General features: G+C 43.5%; 1 protein-coding gene across 1 annotated transcript in view; it reads left to right on the plus strand.

The window, feature by feature from the left end:
• Scfd2 (sec1 family domain containing 2) overlaps positions 1 to 21,118 on the plus strand; it is a 372,739-nt gene that overhangs the window by 317,350 nt on the left and 34,271 nt on the right. The window contains exon 6 of the mRNA XM_047567173.1: positions 15,600 to 15,745. Coding sequence (XP_047423129.1) covers positions 15,600 to 15,745 — 146 coding nt within the window. The remainder of the gene's footprint in view (positions 1 to 15,599; positions 15,746 to 21,118) is intronic.

The following is a 21,118-nucleotide window of genomic DNA, read 5'->3' on the forward strand; positions in this document are numbered from 1 at the left end:
GCTGAATGGATCAGTGCATGAGCTCTCACCTTGTGCAATTTAAAAAGCAGTTTAATCCTTGATTCTTTCTTGGAGTAACAAGAGCAAGCTACTTGACCCATCTTGAATTTTCAGGATCCAGAGGGAACCCGCCCCTGACCCCTTTAGCTGAGGGTTTCCTCCCTGTCACTCGCCAGCTCACTTTCAAGCAAATTCCGGTAGCAATGCCAGTCAGCCTTGGGCCTCACTGACTTGTCCTCCCTTCGCACCCTCAGTTGGTGACTCTGCCATTGCAATATTGAGCCTCTCACAGCAGAGGCGGATGATGATAAAGCCTTTTACTAATGTGCCAGCTTTCTCCTACGGCCATTTGGATGATTGTCATGTTATTTAATGTAGCTTTTGCCTCACTGAGTTTCATTGTGTTCTTACTGTCAGGAAGGGATGGGGGAGATGTTGGAAAGGTTTGGGCACATGAAATTCAGAGCTTGTGTGCACTATACTTCAGCCTCTTCCAGGTGGCCTGCTATTCTCTGGGCCCACAGTCCACTCTCTCCAGCCACTGGTCGGCCTTATAAGGTACCAGACTTGTGGGCATGCCATACTTCCCATCTTCACCTGTGTGCGCTCTCCTTCTCCGGCTTCTAGGTGGACGCTATAGGAGGCCCTGCCTACCTCTCTGAGCTCCTCTGGGACCTTTCCACTTCCACCAGCCACTTAGCCTTTTTGCTCTCCTGGAACCCTCTAAGTCCAAGTATGTTCTTACCTCAGGGCCTTTGCACTGCTTTCTGTCTGCCTGGAAAGCTTTCTCCTAGGTATCTGCAGGGTGTGCCTACTCTTTTCAAGGTCTCTGCTAAGATGCCACCTTCTCCTATAGGCCCAATTTTTTGCCATCTCTTAAATATCTACCTCCATTTTTCTCCCGGGTACTTATTTCCAATAACCTTATGATTAATTTGTTTGTATATTGACGTGCAGGCGTCTGTTTTCCCCCCTCAGAGTACAGGATGCTATACTTACACTACGCTTCTACTAAGTGCAGGCACCAAGCCTCCAGTGCCCAGCATGTAGTTAGCACTCAGTAAATATGTATTAGCCAACTAATCAGTAGACAAGTTGGTTTAAAATCAACCTACAGGAACAGACTGAGTAAGTGATGGGACAGACAGTCCATAGGAGTTGCAGAAGGGACAGTGACTAAGAAATGACCCAAGTTTGGGAAACACAGATGTGGCAGACAGCGTCTGCAAGCTGAAGGAGGCGGAGTGGCAGAGTGCTCCCGAGTCAGCTTCCTGCGTCAGACTTGGAGGGAGAAGAGCAGATAGGACGGGAGCCAGAGGGGCGGCCAGAGCTGGAGGTCACGCAGTGGCATCCCTGTGCCTTGGGAGCAACTGAGGGGTGGTGGGTGGGACTCAGCAGACAGGCCAGACAGCCGTGTAGGCGAAGAGCAGAGGTACCTCAGGATCCCACCACGGAGACACTGACTTCAAAAGGTGATAAATCAGGCCCGCGACTGGCCTTGTAAACAACAGAGAGGAATGTGCCTGACCCCGCACTTTAACCACACAGTATTTTCTGTCAGGTTTTCTTCCCCACTGGAAATATAGCCTCCGCTCTTGACCTTGCGGAGAGCTGTGGAAACCCTGAAGCCTGCACTGAAGACTGAAAAATGAAACCGAGGCCGAGGCTTCTGCCAGGCTCATAGGTGAAGTGAGTGGAGCTGCCACTCCCGGGCACGTTCGCTGGGAGCAAGTCGACCGGGCACCCAGGTGTAAATCACGCCACACCAGCCTCTCTCCCACCTGCCAGAGCCAGTGGTACTTTGGTCAGCCATGAAAAATAAAAGGAGATCGATGTATATTGCTTTTCAGAGGTGGCATGTCTTTATTTTTTTCTTAATGCTGAAATAAATGCTTCTTTAAAAAATCAAAATGGAACAGAGGTACATAAGGAAGAAAGTGCAAGCCTCCTCCAATTCACACGTACGGTCCCTTAGGAGGTGACTGTTTAACAGTGATTTATTGTGCACCTACCACATTTCAAGCACAGGCACTATTTTAGAAGGTTCAGATGCATCAGTGTTTAAACAAAGGTCTTTGTTCTCCCTGGGTTTATGTTCTACTGTTGTGCTGTAGGTCGCAGTAGCCACTAGCTAAATGTGGCTGTTTGAATTAACTAAAGTGAAATGTAACTTAAAATTGAGATCACCAGAAACACCAGCCACATTTCAAGAGCTTAATAGCCATATATGGCTAGTGACTACTTGTATTAGGCAACACAGAAACAGAATACTTCTATCACTTCAGAAAGTCCAGAATAATAAGTATAATGGTTTGTAATAAATTAGTCTGTACTTGTATATACAAATGAATACATCTGGGTGTGTGTGTACAAGATAAGATACATTACTATTTAGCATATGTACTGTATATTCTGCTCAGCAGCCTACTCTTGTCAGTTAATCTAGCATCTCTTGATCAATAATAGATCAAACACATTCATTTTTATCTTCTCATTGATGGATATTTCATTATTTTCCATTTTTTACTATAAATCATATTACTATGAAAACCCTTGGAACTTTTTTTATCTTACCTTATTCCTTTAGTCCTTTTTTTTTTTGGTACTGGAGATTGAACCCAGAGGTACTTTAACACTGAGCTACATCCTCATACCTTTTTAATTTTTTAATTTTGAGACAGGGCCTCACTAAGTTGCTGAGGTTGGCCTTGAACTTGGAATCCTCCTGCCTCAGTCTCCTGAGAAGTGCACAACTTCTCTAGTGCTTTCTTAATCTAGATTCTGTGAAATACAGTGAGATAACCCAACTAGCATGCTCAGCACACAGTAGGCGCTCAGTACATGTTTACTGTGCCTGTGGGAAGCTTTGCAGAAGTCCCTGGAGGTGCATTTCTAGTTGGTGCATCTTCCAGACCCTCCTGTCTTGATGGCTCTGAGGCAAACCAGACAGGGCAATGGCCTCTGGAAATCTGGAGCCAGAAGCCATAGCCAGCTATTTCCATGGAGGGATTTTTTTGTCTTGTTTTGCTTCCAGAATAATTCCATGTTTTGAATGTAGTCACATTTATTGACCACCTCCTGGGTGCCTGGCCCTGCATGCGGCGCCAAACCTGTTGCGGGCTTGAGTCCTGGCTCATTTTATGAGCTCACAATGAAACCATTGTGGCAACCTTGGGTAAAGGGGATATGGCTGTTCATTAAGGTTGGGTCTGAGCTCTAGGGACAGTTTCACTAGGATGAAGGCAAGTGCTGGGTCCAGAAAGGAAGTGATATGCTGGTGTGGAGAGAATCCCTATGTCACCTAGGTGGCCCTTCTGGGTTAGTTGTTGTTGTTGTTTTTTTTTTTTTTTTTTCTCTCTCTCTGCACAGTGGAGGCCCAGAAGAAATTCTAACCTTTTGGCAGTCTTTATTTCTCAACTAATTCACTCCACTCGCCCTTTCAGGGCTGTGAGAAGCGGAGCCCTCTCTGGGCTGCCCTCAGATCACAGAGCTGGCTCTGTATCTTAACCCCTCCTGTCCATCCTGCCCAAGGGAAGAGCTCTGCCCAGCCTGGCTTGCTCACGGTCATCCTCATCACCTCCACAGAGCAATGGTAAAAATAGCCGTGGGCTTAAAACTGTCCCTGCTCAGAAGCAAGTGAAAGGCTAGATACCCTACATCTTTGTGATTAAGTTATCTCTCCAGACAGAATTTAAATCACCTGTAGACCAGGGGATTCATTTCAGTTATCTCCAGCAAAGGTTGAGGGAAACGGGTAAAAGCTGCGTGGAGCCTGTCTAGGCTATAGTTAGGCCAGGTACGGAGTCCCCAGAAGGCTGCAGACAGGGGGCCCTGGCTCACTCCTCAAGGCAGGGAAGCAGGGCGAGCTGTGCTGTCTATCCTGCCCCTTCCAAATCCTAACCGCTGGGCAATGACCGGAGTGCGCTCTGAGCCCTGAGCTCCCAGCCGCGCCTGGGAGCTTTCCTTGATTTCTCTGCCTTTGTTTTCAGGGTCCATCTCAAGGTTCTTCCTTGTTTCAAAGAGAGATTTTTGCCCTCCTCTTGCCACAGGCCCATTAGCAGCCCTGCCTGGACTGCATCCCATCTCTGAATCAGGCGTGGCTAACCTACACACTAATCCACGCTACCTCCAAAAGAAAATACAGAGAAGTGATAGATATGGGGCCTCATTTAGTGAGAGCTTGAATTTCAGGCACAGCAATGCTGGCTCGGTTCAATGGAGATTTACAACAACAGGTGCAGGGAACCTTAGAGTGAGGCAGAGGGACCCGGGTGCCCGGGGGAGGGGAGAGGGAGAGGCCTCATTTGATCTGTCTGCTGCTGGAAGAAAAATAAACGCCATTTGCTCTTCTATTCTTCTAAGAAACAAAAGGGATGAAAGAAACTTTAGGCCAATAAGCTTCCCTTTTATTCTTCCCTTTTTCCCAAATAGATCAGAAAATGATCCCATATTATTAACCACCTCTCCTTCCCCGCAAAATATGGAGGGAAAAAGACTCTGCTGTCCCCCTGTGCTTCCAGAATCCCATAACAAGTTCAGGGGAGCTGCAGCTCAAGAAACATAATGGAAAACAAAGGGTTTTAAAGAAATCTTCCAAATGACAGTGAGAACAAGAGCTGGAGACAGCCAGACAGTAATTTGAAAAGCTTTTAAATATGCCATGATTTGAACTTCTGATTTCACCCTTTTCTACAAATGGACAATTAGCGTAATGCAGGTTTGTGTAATTTGCAGACAAGCATAACTCAGAGGGAAGTATTCATTGAAACCTGGTAACAGCATTTCCCAGCAGCACATCATAGCCAGAAATGACACCATATTATTTGCACACTCTTAATTCCACTTTCATTGGCATTTCTTAAGTAAAGTACAACCTTATCTCTTTTACTTCATGTGCAATGGGCTTTTCAAACCAGTAACAAGACTGGAAATGGGCTAAGAATCAACCAGAACAGAAACAGTGTACCTTGCTGTGGTTCTTCACAGCTTCCTTTTTGACCTGCACCTGCAGAAAGGCCTCCATGTGGTCTTTTTGGGGAACTCTGGAGCTTCTGCTGCAGCTGCAGCTGATCAGAGTCACCAAAATGCACTCCTATTCTCCCCATCAATGCAAACACACACACACACACACACACACACACACACACACACACATCCTTGTGATAGAAAACAAGGAGGATCAGAGTATGTAGAGTAAAACGGCACCAAGCTGGTTGTAAGAAGTGGTACATCAGATATGCTTTCTGGAGGGCTGGCAGGATCAGCCTCCAGTAGGTCTGGGAAGGACCATCCATGGGAGGAGCATCTGGGCTTCCATTTCCTTCTCTCTGACCTGCTGGACTGGCCCATGGGCTCTGAAACTTTGCACTGGGGAAATACTATTCCCTGCTGTAATTGAAGGATTGGTAGACTCTTCCCAATTCAGAGAACAATAAAATAAGCAGATTACATTTTTCCTACCCTGTTTTTGTCCATCCTGTGTTCTCTTTGTTGCAGCTTTGTCTTTTGTAGCAACCACCCCCACCTACCAAAAAAATAAGTAAGCAAAATTTGACATAAAAATTGCCAGTTGTGCTTACTTGTGGGCAGGGTGTGATGATTCCTCTGTGTGCCTTGTCTTCTCCTAGTTCAGAAAGGGAAGTCAACAGTAACAATTTATCATTGTGTTCCTAGCTGCCAGTGCTCTGCCACCTGGAAGCTTTTGAAAACAACCAGATCCAGGTAACCTGTCAGGGCAGCTCTGAGAGTCGGCAAACCATATTGAGCTCTTCAGACCCAGCAGAAATGTCAGCACACTTTGAAAGGGGATTTATTATAGTATAAATGGCAAGTTTGTAATTCAGTAGAATTAATTTAATAGAACAAAAACAAGCAACTTTTTAGGAAGCTCTTACAATGAGATCTGCCAGTTGGAGTCATTGGCTGTGATTATGGTAGGTGCCCATTCCTGGGCCTCCTCAGGCATGGTGAGATTTGTGAACACATGCTCTGTGTAAGTGGCTGTATGGCAGGTTTCATGACTGGGAACGTAGCCCAAAGTCAAAGTGATATGAAAGAGATCTGATTTTCCCATGGTAAGAGCCCAATAACAGAAGATTATGTAACTGATCAAAAATCCAATGCCTACCTTTTTAAAGAAATAGCCTCAAACATTGTACCTATTTCAATTACTCTGAATGGGGAACATCAGTATCTCTTTGTCTACAGTGTATTTAGATTAGTTTAATAGACAACAGAATGACTAACATGAAATTGTATTAATTTGTGTGATACAGTATCACATCATCTATTAAGTTCTCAAGGCATCCTTATTTAGTCACATAAAATCTTAGGAAAAAGCAAGCATCTTTCCTTTATGAGAGTCAGAAGAAGCACTTGGGAGAGATCTCTCAGAATTATCTCAGAGGAAATTTTTAGAAATAGTTGGGGTTATTTCATTGCTTTGTGATGATCTAGGATCATCTGATTTGCTGCCTCCTTGACACTTCTGCCTATACCCCAGACAGGATTTCTGCTTTCTGGGCCTGACAACTTGACCTTGCACCCTGCCGGGGAAAGCTACCCTGAAAAATGGGCAGGTTCCAAAGCATGTGTTTGACAGTTTCCTTCCTTCTTCCTCCTACATGTTTTCTTCTCAAAAGCCTCCGAGCTTGGGCAGCTGCATGCGGCATGTCACATTCTCTCCTGAACGTACAAGTCTTCCCATGTCCTCCACACATCCCAAACCTGCCTAGTAATAATAGATTTCAGCTGTCATTTGTTCCTTTAATCATCTATTTTAAAAAGCTGAATTTGCTGGAGGCTTAGAAAGCAGTGGAACTGGTTTTTGTTATATTTTTAAGATGAAAGCTGGTACATATAAAAGATTAGGTGACATATATGTTAAGAAGCATAATTATATAATAAACACCCATGGACCCACCACCCTGTCTTGTCCTTTTGCTTAAATACATCCCTACCCCCATTCTGTCCAAAGGTAACTACCGCTCTGAAGTTTGTATTTGTCATTCTCTCTTCTTTTTAAAACAGTTTTGTCACATAGGTATATATTCCTAAGCCATGTGTGGTTTCATTTTTTGTGTGAAAAGACAAAGAGAATTCATCAGCCAATTGAGGTTGCTCTTCTCTGGTAGCCTTTTTGGGAGTTGATCTGTTTCCCCATGGAAGCTGCAATTGCTCAAAACCAGCTGGGAGCTCTTTGTTTGAAATTTCCTGCAGAGGTAGTTTATCATCAAGATAAACTTTATTACCAAGAAAATCAGTGCTGTTGCTTCACAGATGCTTACTCTGATTCCACTATTTTTCCTATTACCTCTCTATTTTCCCCATTCATTTAGTTAAGAACTGTGTAGTGGGCCAGGTGCTGTGCTAGGGACCAGCAGCGAGAGTTCAGCAGAAGAGAGCTCAGAGTCTTGCTTCCACTGGAGCTCGTCCCTCTTTCTGTCTGCTTTCCTCCGTTGTTACTCAGGCAACAACTGAAGCTCAGGATAAGAGATTACAGGCCACAGAGCAGGATTCAGCAAACCCATGGGGCTGTTGGACCAGTATGGGCAAGAGCCAGAGGGGAGGCTTATGTAGAGACTTCCGGGAGTAGTCGGCCTCCGTGGGTGCCTACCTGTCTTGGACCCATTGTGGCCTCACTTTGGTATTTCTGGAGCAGATTTTGTTAGACTACCTCATACACCTATTCGAGCATATTCATGTCATGACTTTTTTAGTCAGCTTTTTCGCTGCTGCGACCAAAAGACCTGACAAGAACAATTAGAGGAGGACAAGTGTATTTTGGGGTTCATGGTTTCCGAGGTCTCAGTCCATAGATGGCTGACTCCATTCCTCAGGGTCTGAGGTGTGGCAGAAGAGTGTGGTGGAGGAAAGCAACTGGAAACATGGCACTAGAAAGCAAAGAGAGAGACTCCCTTCCCCATGAACAAAATATATACTCCAAAGGCACGCCCCCAATGACCCGCCTCCTCTAGCCACACCCTACCTGCCTACAGTTACCACCCAGTTAACCAATCAACTATCACCGATTAATGCACTAATTAGGTTAAGGCCTCATAACCCAATCATTTCACCTCTAAATCCTCTTGTATTGTCTCACACATGAGCTTTGGGGGCATCTCATATCTAAACCATAATATTACTCCACCCCTGCGGAGGAGCCCCTTCCATGTGGTGTTGCTCAGGGCCTCTACAATGAAGGAGAAAATGGGTTCTGTACCACCTGAAATCTGACAACTTAGATTACAATTCTTTTTTATTAGAGGAACTCAAAACTCACACCAGGTCATTAAGCATGAGATTGATGATATAGCTAAGACTGTCTGGATAGTATAAACACGGAACCTCAGGAACTTGTTTAGATTTTTTTCCTTTGTAAAAATATATATAATAAATATAAATTTGTATGCACCCACACACATATTTCTTGTATCCTAACATGCCTTCACATAACCCAGTCACCGAAATAATGTCTGTAATCCTTCTATAAAATATGACTAATGCCAAAACTCTGACCCCCTCATGGTTCTGAAGCCATCTCTGTGTGCCCATGCATGTCTGCTCGTCCCAGTTAGTTACTTCTTAATAGTCTGCTACATTTGTCCCCAAACCTGCTTGTGCTAGTTATGCTACTTACTAAATTGCAAAATTTAATTAAATGTTTTCACATAGTGATAAAATATAAATTCAGAAAGAAAATTTTTAGTGACAAACTTAATTGAATGTTTTCGAAAGACCCAGTAAAGATGAGTCACTTTTTAAAAATGCTTTTGTGGGCTGGGGATGTAGCTCAGTGGTAGAACACTGGCCTACCATGTGTGAGGCCCTGGGCCTCAGCACCACAAAAACAAACAAGCAAAATAAACCTTTCAGATTAGGTGTAAAAAAGGCAACTACAAAGGATTGAAGATTTTACAAAAGACAATAAAATCTAGAACAACTCTGCCCTCCGATTATACTGGAGGTTTCTTTAACTGCCTGTTATACTTTGAACGGAGTACATGGTGTATCAGAAATCCTACAAGGTACATCCTGCATGTTGTTAAAAAACAACTGCAATCAGCAAACAATACTCAAAGAAAAGACCTTTGCCTTTCATCAAAGGATTACTGAATGAGAGGACTTTTATGTTTCAATTTAAAATAAATTCATACACATATTTATATGTATATAGAGATGGATGGGTGGATGGATATGGATACATGCATGGGAAATTGATTTTTTGTGCTCCCCTTTATATAACTTTCCCAGTCTCCTGTCCTCCCCAAGAACACTTGGAGAGCTCCCTCCGTTGTTTGCCTTATGCACGTGACAGGAACACGAGACTCAGAAATCATTTCATGCAGTCACATCATTAGACCATCTCAGATGTGACACCACTTGCTAAAGTCTACTTGGTTTTTATTTTATTTAATTTTTTCATTTGCCAAACGTTTAATGAAATCCCTGAGAAACAAAACTCCATTTTAAAAACAATCATTTCAAAAGAAAGAAAAGGCATTGTCACGCTGCTGGATGGATGAGGCGGGTCGTGACCTCCTAATGCTCTGCCCTCTCCAGCCATGTCAGACCCCCTAGCAGATCTTTTCTCTAACTGACCCATCAAGGTGGGCCCCCTGTGGCTTGCAGAGAGGCAGCAGGCAGGGGACAAACAAGAAAGTGGCCTGTGCTCTCAACTCCAGACCAGTAGAAGGACAAGAAGAGCAACCTTGGGCCAGAAGGGAAAATGGCCTCGTGACCAGGCCTCTTGACTCTTGGCTTACAGTCTATTTTTTGACACTGGCTTTTTCCAAAGTTATTGGGGGCCCGAAAGACTTTGAGAACTGGGAGGAGAATAATATCAGTAAGTAGGGAAACATTTCAATCCTAATCTAGCCATGCCCCTGCTCCTCAACACATCCAGCCACGCAAGTGATCGTGCCCTGTGTGTGTGTGTGTGTGTGTGTGTGTGTGTGTGTGTGCGTGCGCGTGTGCGTGTAAGGCTTAGATAAGAAATACTTCAGCTCCAGTCCAGACTGAAGCAGCCTCCCTCACAAGATGTTTTATTTGCTTCATTCTTGAATACATAAGGAATAAAATCAAACCAGGAAACCAGGTTTCGTGAAAAGATGTCCCAAGAACCAGAAAGCTCCAAGCCTGTTTCAAACAGAGTAGAAGATCCCAGCCGACGAGAGGAAGGAGCAGAGCTTGATTGCAGCCACCCAAGAGGACCGCTAAGCGATTTAGCCGGTTTTCCATTTTAACATCGTGGTGGCTGAAGCTGGGGGACCCGCAGTGTGCAGCGCCATGGAAACCACTGCCCCGCCTCCGCTGAAGGCAGGAGGCTTGAACAGATGGAGGACGGTCGGAGGGGGTGCAGGGAGGGTGGGCCTGACACAGGAGCCCTACTTTGTTACTCTGAGGAGTAACCGGACCCCTGCCCAAGAGATGCCCAGGCCACCCAGAGAAAGAAACTGCAGGCATGAGTCATCCCCCCATTTTGGAAGAAAACAGGGACACCCTAGGGATTGGGGCCTCCCTTATCAAGAGGCCCGCAACTAAAGTACACAGAGCATGCTTAGCTAAGGGCTAGGATCAGCTTCTGTTTTAGTACCTATTTAACTAAGTGGATTAAATAGAATTCACTGGAATTGTGCTCTTAAGAGTACCCTTACAAAATGCCATTATCTCAGGAACTGGCTTAATAAAGAAGGCTGTCAGGGGCTTATTAGGAGTAACTGAATACAGCACCTTACAGAGCAAAGATTCAAAGGAGCCTGCACAGCCAGGCCTGGGAAACCTCACACCTTGAGTGGCCAAGAGAGAAGGGCCAGGGTCTCCACCGGAACCACCAGTTAGCATCTACCCTGGGGGCAGGCCCAGGTCTTCCCTGGAAGAAAGACATTTACCACTCCTTCAGCCTATGGGTGAATTAAATGTTTTATTAAAAAAAAGAAAGCATACTATTGGGTTGTTTTTTTGTTTTTTGTTTTTTGTTTTTGGTACCAGGAATTGAACTCAGGGGCACTCGACCACTGAGCCACATCCCTAGCCCTATTTTATATTTTATTTAGAGACAGGGTCCAACTGAGATGCTTAGTGCCTCATTTTTGCTGAGGCTGGATTTGAACTTGCCAACCTCCTGCCTCAGCCTCCCAAGCCACTGCTGCACCTGGCTACTATCAATTTTTTATAATGTGATCTTAAAACATCTGAGAGACAGCAGTGAGTAGTGGAGGTTAACAGGATCACCTTTGGAGTGGGCCTGCAAGGATTGGAATCTCAGGTCTACCATTGATTCGTGGAATGACCTTGTGGTACTTCTCTATGACTTATTTTCTCCATCTGCAAAATGGGAATGACAACGGTACCACCATGATGGGTTTCTGTGGAGGTTAAACACGCTAAGCTGTGTAAATCTGTTAGACTAGTTCCTGGCATAGAGTAAGTGATCTGTGATCATAGGGATTACTATCATCTCAGATAATAACTCATCCCACTTCATAGCTCTTGTATCCACATCCCCTCTTATATATTAATTTCAACATGAACTTGAACACCATTCATGGACGAGACTTTGCATGGTGGGAGGTGGTGTACATGGAGAGCTCAGATCCACCGTCAGGGACAATCTGGACTCTGGCCCTTCCAGTGATAGCAATATGTGATTTCCCACAAGACATTTATCTTCTCTGACCATATTTCTAAAGAGTTTACATGTGTAACTTTCAATATAGGGTTTGGATAAATAAATGTAAATAACTTTTCTAGTGAAGAGAAATAAAAGTAGAAAAATGCCTGAAGACTGATAAAAAACAAATCCTCTTTACCTAGTGTCCCCCAAATACACACACTTCTTTGGGGATAACAGATGAGTTAGAGTTTGGACAGAAGTCAACCTGGTTTGGTTGGTTTGAACAATGGACATCCTTGACTATTTTTCAATTGGTCAATTTTGGACTTCTTTGTTTTCCTTCCAGCAATTTGGCAGTTTTTTATTTTTCTGTTGGATTCATTTGAGCTCAATTCACCAGTAATCTAGAAATACTTCTGTCAAACAACCTGCTCTACACTTGACCTTAATTTTTGCTTTTGCTTAATTTCAATGTACAATTTACAAGTTCTATGTCTAATCTAGAATTTTCAGTAAATAATCTATGACACTCAGCTTAATGGATAAATATACTCCTCTCTTTCTAAAAAATTTTAAAAAACCATATGGAAAATTGGATTAATTTTTCAGGTCTATAGAAAGTGAATTGATTTAAATAAAAAATGTTAGTCTATTAGATAGGTTATCTTTTAGAGGAGTTAACACTTTGCATAATACTTAGAATAGTAGCATTTTCTTTCTTATTTTTGTGCCTTTTGTTATTTATGAAAGTAATATATAATCTAAATCTTCTAGACTCATTGCTATAATTTCTCACATCTTAAATGATTCAGTGTGAAAAATTATAAAAAGAAAGCTCTTGATTGAGTGAGAATCCATGCCCTTCTGGAATTTCTGGTTGATTAGCACCTGACACACAAATTATTGTGTCTTACCAAGGACAAGTATAGTATAGTGTTCAATGGTCTATACCTGCAGATCTGAGCCTTTCTTGGTAATGAACGTCACTAGGAATCAGGAGCAAGTTATAAACGTGTTCCTTAGAAAACTGCACACTTGCTCCTTCCCACAAAGTTTGGCATTGGGTTCCAGGGAGTGAGTACATGTGAACCCCTGAATTCCCTCCATCGGTTGACTCCCTTCCACCACTTGAAGTTCATAGGTCCCAGTGTGTAGGGTCTATTGAACACAGGGAGCCTTTCTCTAACTGGGCTATGGTTTGGGTGTGGGTTGTCCTCCAGGATCATGTGTTGGAAGATTGGTTTTCAATGTGGTGATACAAGTGGTGGTAAAATTGCATAAAGGTGAAACCTAGCAGAAGGTGATTAGGTTATTGGGAGTACTACCTCTGGAAGGCATTAATGCTGGTTTTTCAGAGAGTTCATTTTCAAAATAGCAAGTTGTTGTCAAAAGAATAATACTGGCCTCTCCTCATTCTCTGGCTTTCCATCTCACCATGTCATCTCTCTCTCTCATACATTCTCCACCGTGATGCCATCTGCCATGTTGTGATGTAGCTAAGAGGCTTCTTGTCAGAGACTGAACAGAGGGGTTCACCAAATCTTGAATTTTCAACCCAAAACTATGAACTAAGTAAACCTTTTTTCTTTATAAAGTATTCAGTCTCTGGTATTTTGTTATAACAATAGAAAATGGACTGGCACAACTATACATTGATTCTTTTTAAAATAGCAATGAGTCAGATGTTTTCTGGAAGCAAGGAGACAAAGATTAGTCAGAGGACTTTTGCCCATCTTTGAAAGTTATTGTATATAATGTCACAGTAATTAAGAGTATGGACTCAGCTACTCATGTGCTACCTTCCTACCCTGATGGAGTTGTTTTCTTTTGAATGCTTCTATGAATGTTAGAAACTTTCCTTTTAAGTTTAAACTTGTTTGATTCTATCTTTTCTCCCTAAAAACAAGTTATCTGTTCAAGATCAACAAGTGTCTCCTCACTTCATACTCAGTAGGATAGCTGTAATCAAGGAAATACATAATTCGCATTAGTGGAGAAAGTTAAACCATCTTACACTGCTGGTGGGAATGTCAAATAGTGCAGTTCACTTTGGAAAACAGTCTGCAGTTCTTCAAAAAGTTCAACACAGCAATTCTACTTCTAGACATATACCCAAGAGAAAATGTGTATCCACTCAAAAATGTGTACATGCAAAATAGCAGCATTATTTGTAATAACCAAAAGGTAGAAGGAACCCAAATGTCCACTAATTGAAGAATGGGTATATAAAATTCAGTGTATTCACACAATGAAATATTGGTAGGCAATAAAAAGAAATCAAGCACTGATAAAATGGTACAACTTAGATGAACCCTGAAAACACAGTAAATGCAAGAAGCCAGTAATAAAATGTCACATATTCTATGATTCTATTTATATGAAATGTTCAGAATTGGTAAATTCATAGAGACAGAAAGCACTCTGGTGGCTGCCAGGTGGCAGTAGTAAGGAAAAATCAGGATTTATTGCTGAAAATGGACTGGCACAACTATACTTTGATTTTTTTTAAATAGTTTCTTGTTGGGGTGATAGAAGCTGTTCTAATATTGATTGTGGGGGTGATGGTTTTATACTAAAAGCTATTGGATTGTACACTCTAAATGGGGAGTGACTTACATTTTAATAAAGCTACTATCAAGCAACAATGACAAGGACAGCTCCAGGTGCAGCCTGCCTGGGTGCAATTGCAGTATAGGCTTTGGAGTCCTGAGACAAGGATTTGAGTGAAGTTACTGCATTTGGAAAGCTAGCCCCGGAGCACAGTGAGCAGGGAAGAGAGAAAGGGAGGGAGGGAGGGAGGGAGGGAGGGAGGGAGGGAGGAAGGAAGGAAGGAAGGAAGGAAGGAAGGAAGGAAGGAAGGAAGGAAGGTCAAGGGGATGTTCTTGAATGAATTGCCGCTGTGGGTGGCTGAGCCCCTCAGAAAGGCTGTGGAGACCACAGTTCAAAAGTGTCCCACTAGGGATGAGAAAGCAGAGTTATGTCTGTGCATCTGGACTGTCTAGCACTTGCAGCCTGCCCCTGTGCAGGTTTGACATGCTTACAACCAGAGAAAACCCCAAATAGGAAGAACGAGAGACAAAGACGAGAGGGACAGACACAGACAGACGGATGTGCAGACATGAATGTTTGCCAAAACTACAGGGTGACACAGTAGATATGGACAGGGTTTGGATAATGTCTGTTTATGGGCAGGTTACCTAACCTGCACCCCAGCTGCCTCATCCTTATGATGAAGAAAATAATAGCTCGTACCTCACCAGGGCCATGTGAGAAGTAATGAGTTAATGCTCATCTGATGTATTTAGGAGGGTCAAGAATACACATTTTTAATCTTTATTTTTTAAATTTCTGTCTTATTCTTGATTTTTTTCTCTCCTGAATGAGCTTCTAACAAAGTAGAGAATGAGTCCATCGAATTCAAAAAGAAATAGAATGGTTGCCCAGAATACTCTTGTGAGGCCCCCTTTGTGTCCCATCAGCTCTGAATGGCTGCCTTTTGAAATATGCCTTATGCTTTGTTAGCACATCAGACAGATGCCCATCCCAGCAAGTTCTGCTATTGGAGCAACTCTATTATCTTTTTCAGTCTTTCTGTCTGACTTTATGGAAACTGTTGGTGGAATTCAAGCAAGGGAGCCTCATAAGGGGTCTCTTATATTTTCCTTTGTGTCTCCTCATACGTTCCCAAAGCTGTGTTCTGCAGAGTGAAGCCCCTAGGGAGCTTCTTTCTATGAAACCTCTGTAGTCTAGGGGCTGAAGCCAGCGGCTGCGACCCCAGGCAATTCTGAGCACCGCTTCTGTCAGAGGCATTTAGAATCAATATGTTTCATCGCTCATGGGTGATTGAAACAGCCCAGTTGGTGAGCAGCCAGGGCAAAATTGGGGCTTAAAAAATTCCCAACTGTGTTATCAGGCTCCAGCTGTCATGAGGAAAACTTAATTTAAGAATTTGCTCACCTAAGAAAATATTTCTGGATTGTTACAGGCTGTGACTCTGCAATTAACCTGACATTTCACAAATCCAAAATTGCTGTGGACGAGCTCTTCAGCACTCTTCGGGACGCTGCCGGAGCTCGGAGTCTCATGAAACAGTTTAAGTCTGTGTGTGTCCCTGGGAATCACAGCCACCAGGCAAGTACATGTGTCCTAAGGTGACTAATTGGTTGCACTTTGAGGATTTAAAGCCTACAACTATACGGAAAGCTTTCATTTAACTTCCAAGAGGAGGGATTCTTTCTAGATGAACTTCTGTTCCCTTTTAGTTCTGGGCTTGGGGTTCCACTGACTCTGAAAGTCTCTTAATTCACTTGTACCCTATGCAATAGGATGAGCACTGGATTGAGAGTCACCCACAGCTTTTTAATTGGGGGTCGGTGACAGGCTTATTGTACACTTTAGGCAAGTCTCTTGGCTTCTTTAGGACCCAATCACTATAGGTACCAAATGAAGAACTGGCCTTAGATGATTCCTAAGTTTCTGGATTTAAGCAGTCTATAAACATTTTGATCAATCATAATAATAAAAATACCTAAAAGTAGTATGGCAAGGAAAAAGAAGTTTGTGAAGGGCAAACACTACTATGAAAACCCTCCCAAGGCTGTCCTGGGGAGAGTCAGGGACCTCAGAAGAATGTTTTGACCATTGAGTATGAAGACAGTATGAGAAGCCAGTACTGAAATGGTAAGAGCTCTAGGAAACCCAGTGAGGGGAATGCATGGAAAGAGCCAGAGGGGAGGTCAAGAGTGAAAGAAGGCTGCAGCCAGGGAGCATGGGAAGTCTTGCTGGACAAGGAGAGAGACAGAACTGAGGTTTCTGGTGGCCACGCATGAGCTTCCAGGGAAGAAGAGATGTTTCTGATGGAAAAGATCATGAATTTTGACTGTGGGAATCTTCTCCTCCATCTTCCACTGCATTTGTTAAACCTTCTTAGAGAGTTGAATGTGCTATTAGTGAGAACTGTGTCACAGTGATAAGATGAGCCTCTGAGTGTCAACTCTGTAAGGGGCACATAGACAAGCTAACCTCCCCATGACAGCCTAGCACAATCCTGATTCTCCCCCGTGTGTTCCAACAGCAGCCGATGCTTGGAAAGCACTCTGCACTTAGTTTTTCCTTTGATTCCCATAAGTAAGCCAGAGACCTCATCCCAAGATCCAAGAAAGCCAGGTGACTTACCACTGCTACACAGTGGCCAGAGGCAGATGCTGGGTCTTTGCAGCCAACATGAAACCTCCTGCTCCACTGTACCATGGTTCTCGTGGAGGTTCTGGAAGTATTGACTGGGTGCTGATGGGCATCCAAAATCACCTGCCAAGATACTAAAGACCATAGAAACTAGCACCTGACTTAGAAACAAAGATCCAAGGATAGCGCTGCCAGAAAACACAATCACTCAGGTTACTAATCACATGTAGGTTTGTCATTTTAAAAACAAATCAGCAATATTTTAAATGATAGAACTGGTAATGTATGATAAAGTTTAGACCAAAGATGTCAAGAAGCAAATGGCTGCTCTAGTCAGCAAAGAGGAAATGAGCCACTAACTTAATGAGGTCTTTTCCATTTTATGCTCATCATGGTGAGTGATTTGGCCAGCTTCTTTCACATAAACATGCATTAGCTATAAACTTTGAGTGTGATAAGGACAAAGATGAGCAGCCCAGATTGATCTCCCTGCTGCCAGTCCTTCAGGCCTCAGAACCCTGTCCTGCTGTCATGGCCTTTAGAAAATGAAGTTTCCCCCATTGCATCTATTTCTCGTTATAGTGATTCAGTAACATCAACATGATCACCAAAGACTCTACACAGTCATTAGGAGGAAGTGGGGAGGGGTGGGATAATGTGCGTATTAAATAAATAACGCTGCTACAAACAATGATGTGCTGTGTTACTGTGGTATGCTAATTTTAAGTCCTTTGGGTATAAACTGACAAGTGGGATAACGGGGTCAAAAGGTGGGTCTGTTCCAAGTTTTCTGAGGATTCTCCACACTGCTTTCCAGAGGCTGCACCAATTTGCAACTCCACCAGCAATGTACAAGTGTGCCTTTTCCCCCAGATCCATACCAACATCTATTATTATTTGTGTTCTTGATAATAGCCATTCTAATTGGAGTTAGATAAAATCTTAGAGTTGTTTTAATTTGCATTTCTCTAATTACTAGAGATGTTGCACACTTTTTCATATATTTATTAATCACCTAGCTAGATTATGGAACCAACCTAGATGCCCTTCAACAGAGGAATGGATAAAGAAACTGTGGTATATATACACAATGGAATATTATTCAGCCATAAAGAAGAATAATATTATGGCATTTGCAGGTAAATGGATGGAGGTGGATAATATCATGCTAAGAGAAATAAGCCAATCTCAAAAAACCAAAGGCTGAATTTTTCCCTGATAAGTGAATGATGGGGTGGCGGGGTGTGAAGTGAGAGAAGAATATAGGAACTTTAGATTATGTAGAAGGAAATGGGGGGGTATGAAAAATCATGGAATGAGACAGACAACATTACCCTATGTACATGTATGATTACATGAATGGTATGAATCTACATCATGCACAATCATAGAAACCAAATGATGTACCTCATTTGTGTACAACGAATGAAAATGCAGTCTGTAAAAAATTAAAAAAATAAATAATTAAAGAAATAATGCTACGAACACACAGTGAAATACTGTACAGTCATAAAATGAATGGGATCAAGCTGGGTGTGCTGGGCAGGGCCATGTGGAATCTCTCAAGGTCTGCTGCTTGGGGAAGTTCAACTGCAACAGATTCTGATTGATTAGATGGAGAAAAAGCATAATGAATCATTCTGTAAAGCATTATCCTATTTTGTGAAGATATAATAAAATTAAAAGTATATATGAGTATGTATGTTTAATAAGTTTTTAAATTTTGGAAAAAATTATAATAGAGCCCTTCTAGGGAATGTGGAGAGTTGAATAGGCAAGGAAGAACACTGACTTCTTGCTTTATATTTAAACATCTAGAGCAAAACCTTTTCATGGGATTATGGATCATTTTTACCTGTTTGGCTCTTCAATTATTTTAAAATTTTAAAAAATTTTAAATTACAGACATAAGTCCTGTGAGCACAGGACTTTTGATCTGTTTTGCTCACTGCTTATCCTCAGTGCCTGGAGAGGTGTCTGACACATAGCAGGTGCTTAATAAATATTTGTTAGGTGCTTCTTCTGTGGAATACTTACCTCTTTATTACAGACCACAGGATGAATTGGGATAGAAAGTGCTGGGTCTACTTTTAAAGATGGGACTTGGCTGGGAATTTTCTCTCTGTCTTTTCTCCCAATTTGGTCCTCAACCCCAGGGCTGCAGGAGAAATGTGTGCTTTCTATCCAGTCTGTGCTGTCTCTGCAGAATCTAGTTGAGATGCCCTGGGCTCCCCAGCACACCCAGGAAAGCACTGCACCTGGTCTGACCGTCGGCTCCTGTTCCAGGTCTGCCCTGTGCTGCGCTCTGGGCTCTCTTCCCTGGGTCTTGGGACCCCTGCCACCTCAGGTTCCCTCCCAGTGCCCTCTCTCCTGCCCCGATGCACACGTGCTAACTCTCGGAGTTAGTCCTGTTTTCCCCACTGGCGCTGGAGGGGCGTCTTATTTTATCTTCATCTATTGTCCTATTAGGAACACGTGTCCACCATGGTTCAGGAGCAGGAAGCAGACAGCACTCCAGCCATTCGAAGGAGAAGGGGTTTGCTACAAGGGATCACCAAAGCTCTGGAAGAGCCAGGGAAGTGAGATCTGCACTGGGCCTCCAGAAATAAGTTCAGTGCATGGCCAGACCGGGCACTCCCGGGGAGCCAGGACCTCGCCACCGTCAGGGAGTGGGGTGGTGGGGATGAGGAGGCTGCTGCTGAAGCTCCTGACTTGAAGCACATGCCGAAAGCTGGAAGCGGCCTCTGTGCTTGCCCGCCACGGGTCCACAGGGCCTAGCTCAGTGCTGCCCCCACTGGGTGAGCAGGTAGTTAGGTGGATGGATGCCAGAGTGGGGGTCTTACCCAGAATGCTACTTCATATGTTCTCAATTCTTCCTCATAAGGAGGTTAGCACAGAGATTAACAGCAGATTTTAGAGCCAGAGCACCTGTGTTCACAGACCAGCTGTGCCCTGTAACCAAGTGACTTTAGACCGGTCACCTCACCTCTCTATGCCTGGTTCCCCCTCTGAAAAAAGATGCTCTAATGATTTGGTAAGTTAATACATACAAAACTCTCAGGACAGCATCTGACACATAATCACTGTTACATAAACATTTGCAGTGACAGCCACAAAAAATGCCGAGCGGAAGAGCCGTCTCTTGGTTGTCTCTGCAGCATCCATCTTTCCCTTGACAGGATGAGAGCTATGCAGGGTCACCTGAAGCTGACCGCTACTGCTGTTTAGGACTAACACCACTTGTCTGAAAAGGTCGTGTTTGTGGGTCCATCGTGGCCAGTGAAGCCCCGGCTCCCACAGTGCCGGTGCCACAGGACTTCTAGCCCATGTTCCTCAGCTGCAGCATCAGGAGCTCATCAGCAGATGTCTGGGGGCAAGGAGCTCATGAGGCCTTTCTGACAAAATGTCACCGGCTCTTGCGTGGGCCTTGGCGTAAGTCTCCAAGAGCAGAGAAGCTCTGCACAGATGTGTGTTGTCTCTTGTGCCTCTGGCATGCTGAACGGGAGCATTTAGAACCAGCAGTGCCCAGGAAGTTTGATTCCTCTTGGGCCTGGTGAAAAATACAGCTTTGAACAGTCTTCAGGTCCCTCTCTTTCATGGGCACTCCCAGCCCTGGCAGCGGCTCATGTCCCAGGCTAATTGTGATTCCTTCTTCCAATTCTACCTACCTAAACCCAGACCTGATAACTGGCTTTTTGGAAAGAATCAGCGTGGGACATGACTAAACTGAGGGCCAGGAAGTGTGGCCCTGTCCTGACATCTACTTCTAACTGGCCCTGTAAACTCAAGCACATTTCTTTAATATCTTTAGACTTTGGTTGCTTCGTATTGAAGTTGAAAGGACTACATTCAAATTTTTTTTAAATAATCTTTGATATAGAAGGATGGGCTGGATGGATGAATGGATGAATGAACAGATAAACAAGTGAAACATTGATTTAATGGAAAAACAATTTCCATTAACAAGATGAAAGGAGAAGATAATAGGTCATAGTATAGCAAAAAATAAAAATAAATAAACCATGGAATAGTCACAGGCAGTTTCAAACAGATGTTTCCCTCGGCATTCTTGGATTGAAACAAAATGAATACCCTCTACGAGTCTAGTTTCCATGAGAAGTTGGTGTTCAGAGTCAGTTCTGTGGAAGAGGGAGAAGCAAGCCTCTGCGGGAGCAAGACTGAGGGAGGCCCCGTGCCAGCACGTCTAGCCGGGCAGGTCAGCGGCCCGCTTGACAGGAGGGGGGGCCATGGCAACAATTCAGGTTTCCTTAGAAACGGTTATCCTGGACCATGTTTAAAGTGCACCAAATTCTGGAAGAT

The sequence above is a fragment of the Sciurus carolinensis genome, chromosome 10, assembly GCF_902686445.1.
Source record: "Sciurus carolinensis chromosome 10, mSciCar1.2, whole genome shotgun sequence".
In the NCBI taxonomy this organism is placed as follows: domain Eukaryota; kingdom Metazoa; phylum Chordata; class Mammalia; order Rodentia; family Sciuridae; genus Sciurus; species Sciurus carolinensis.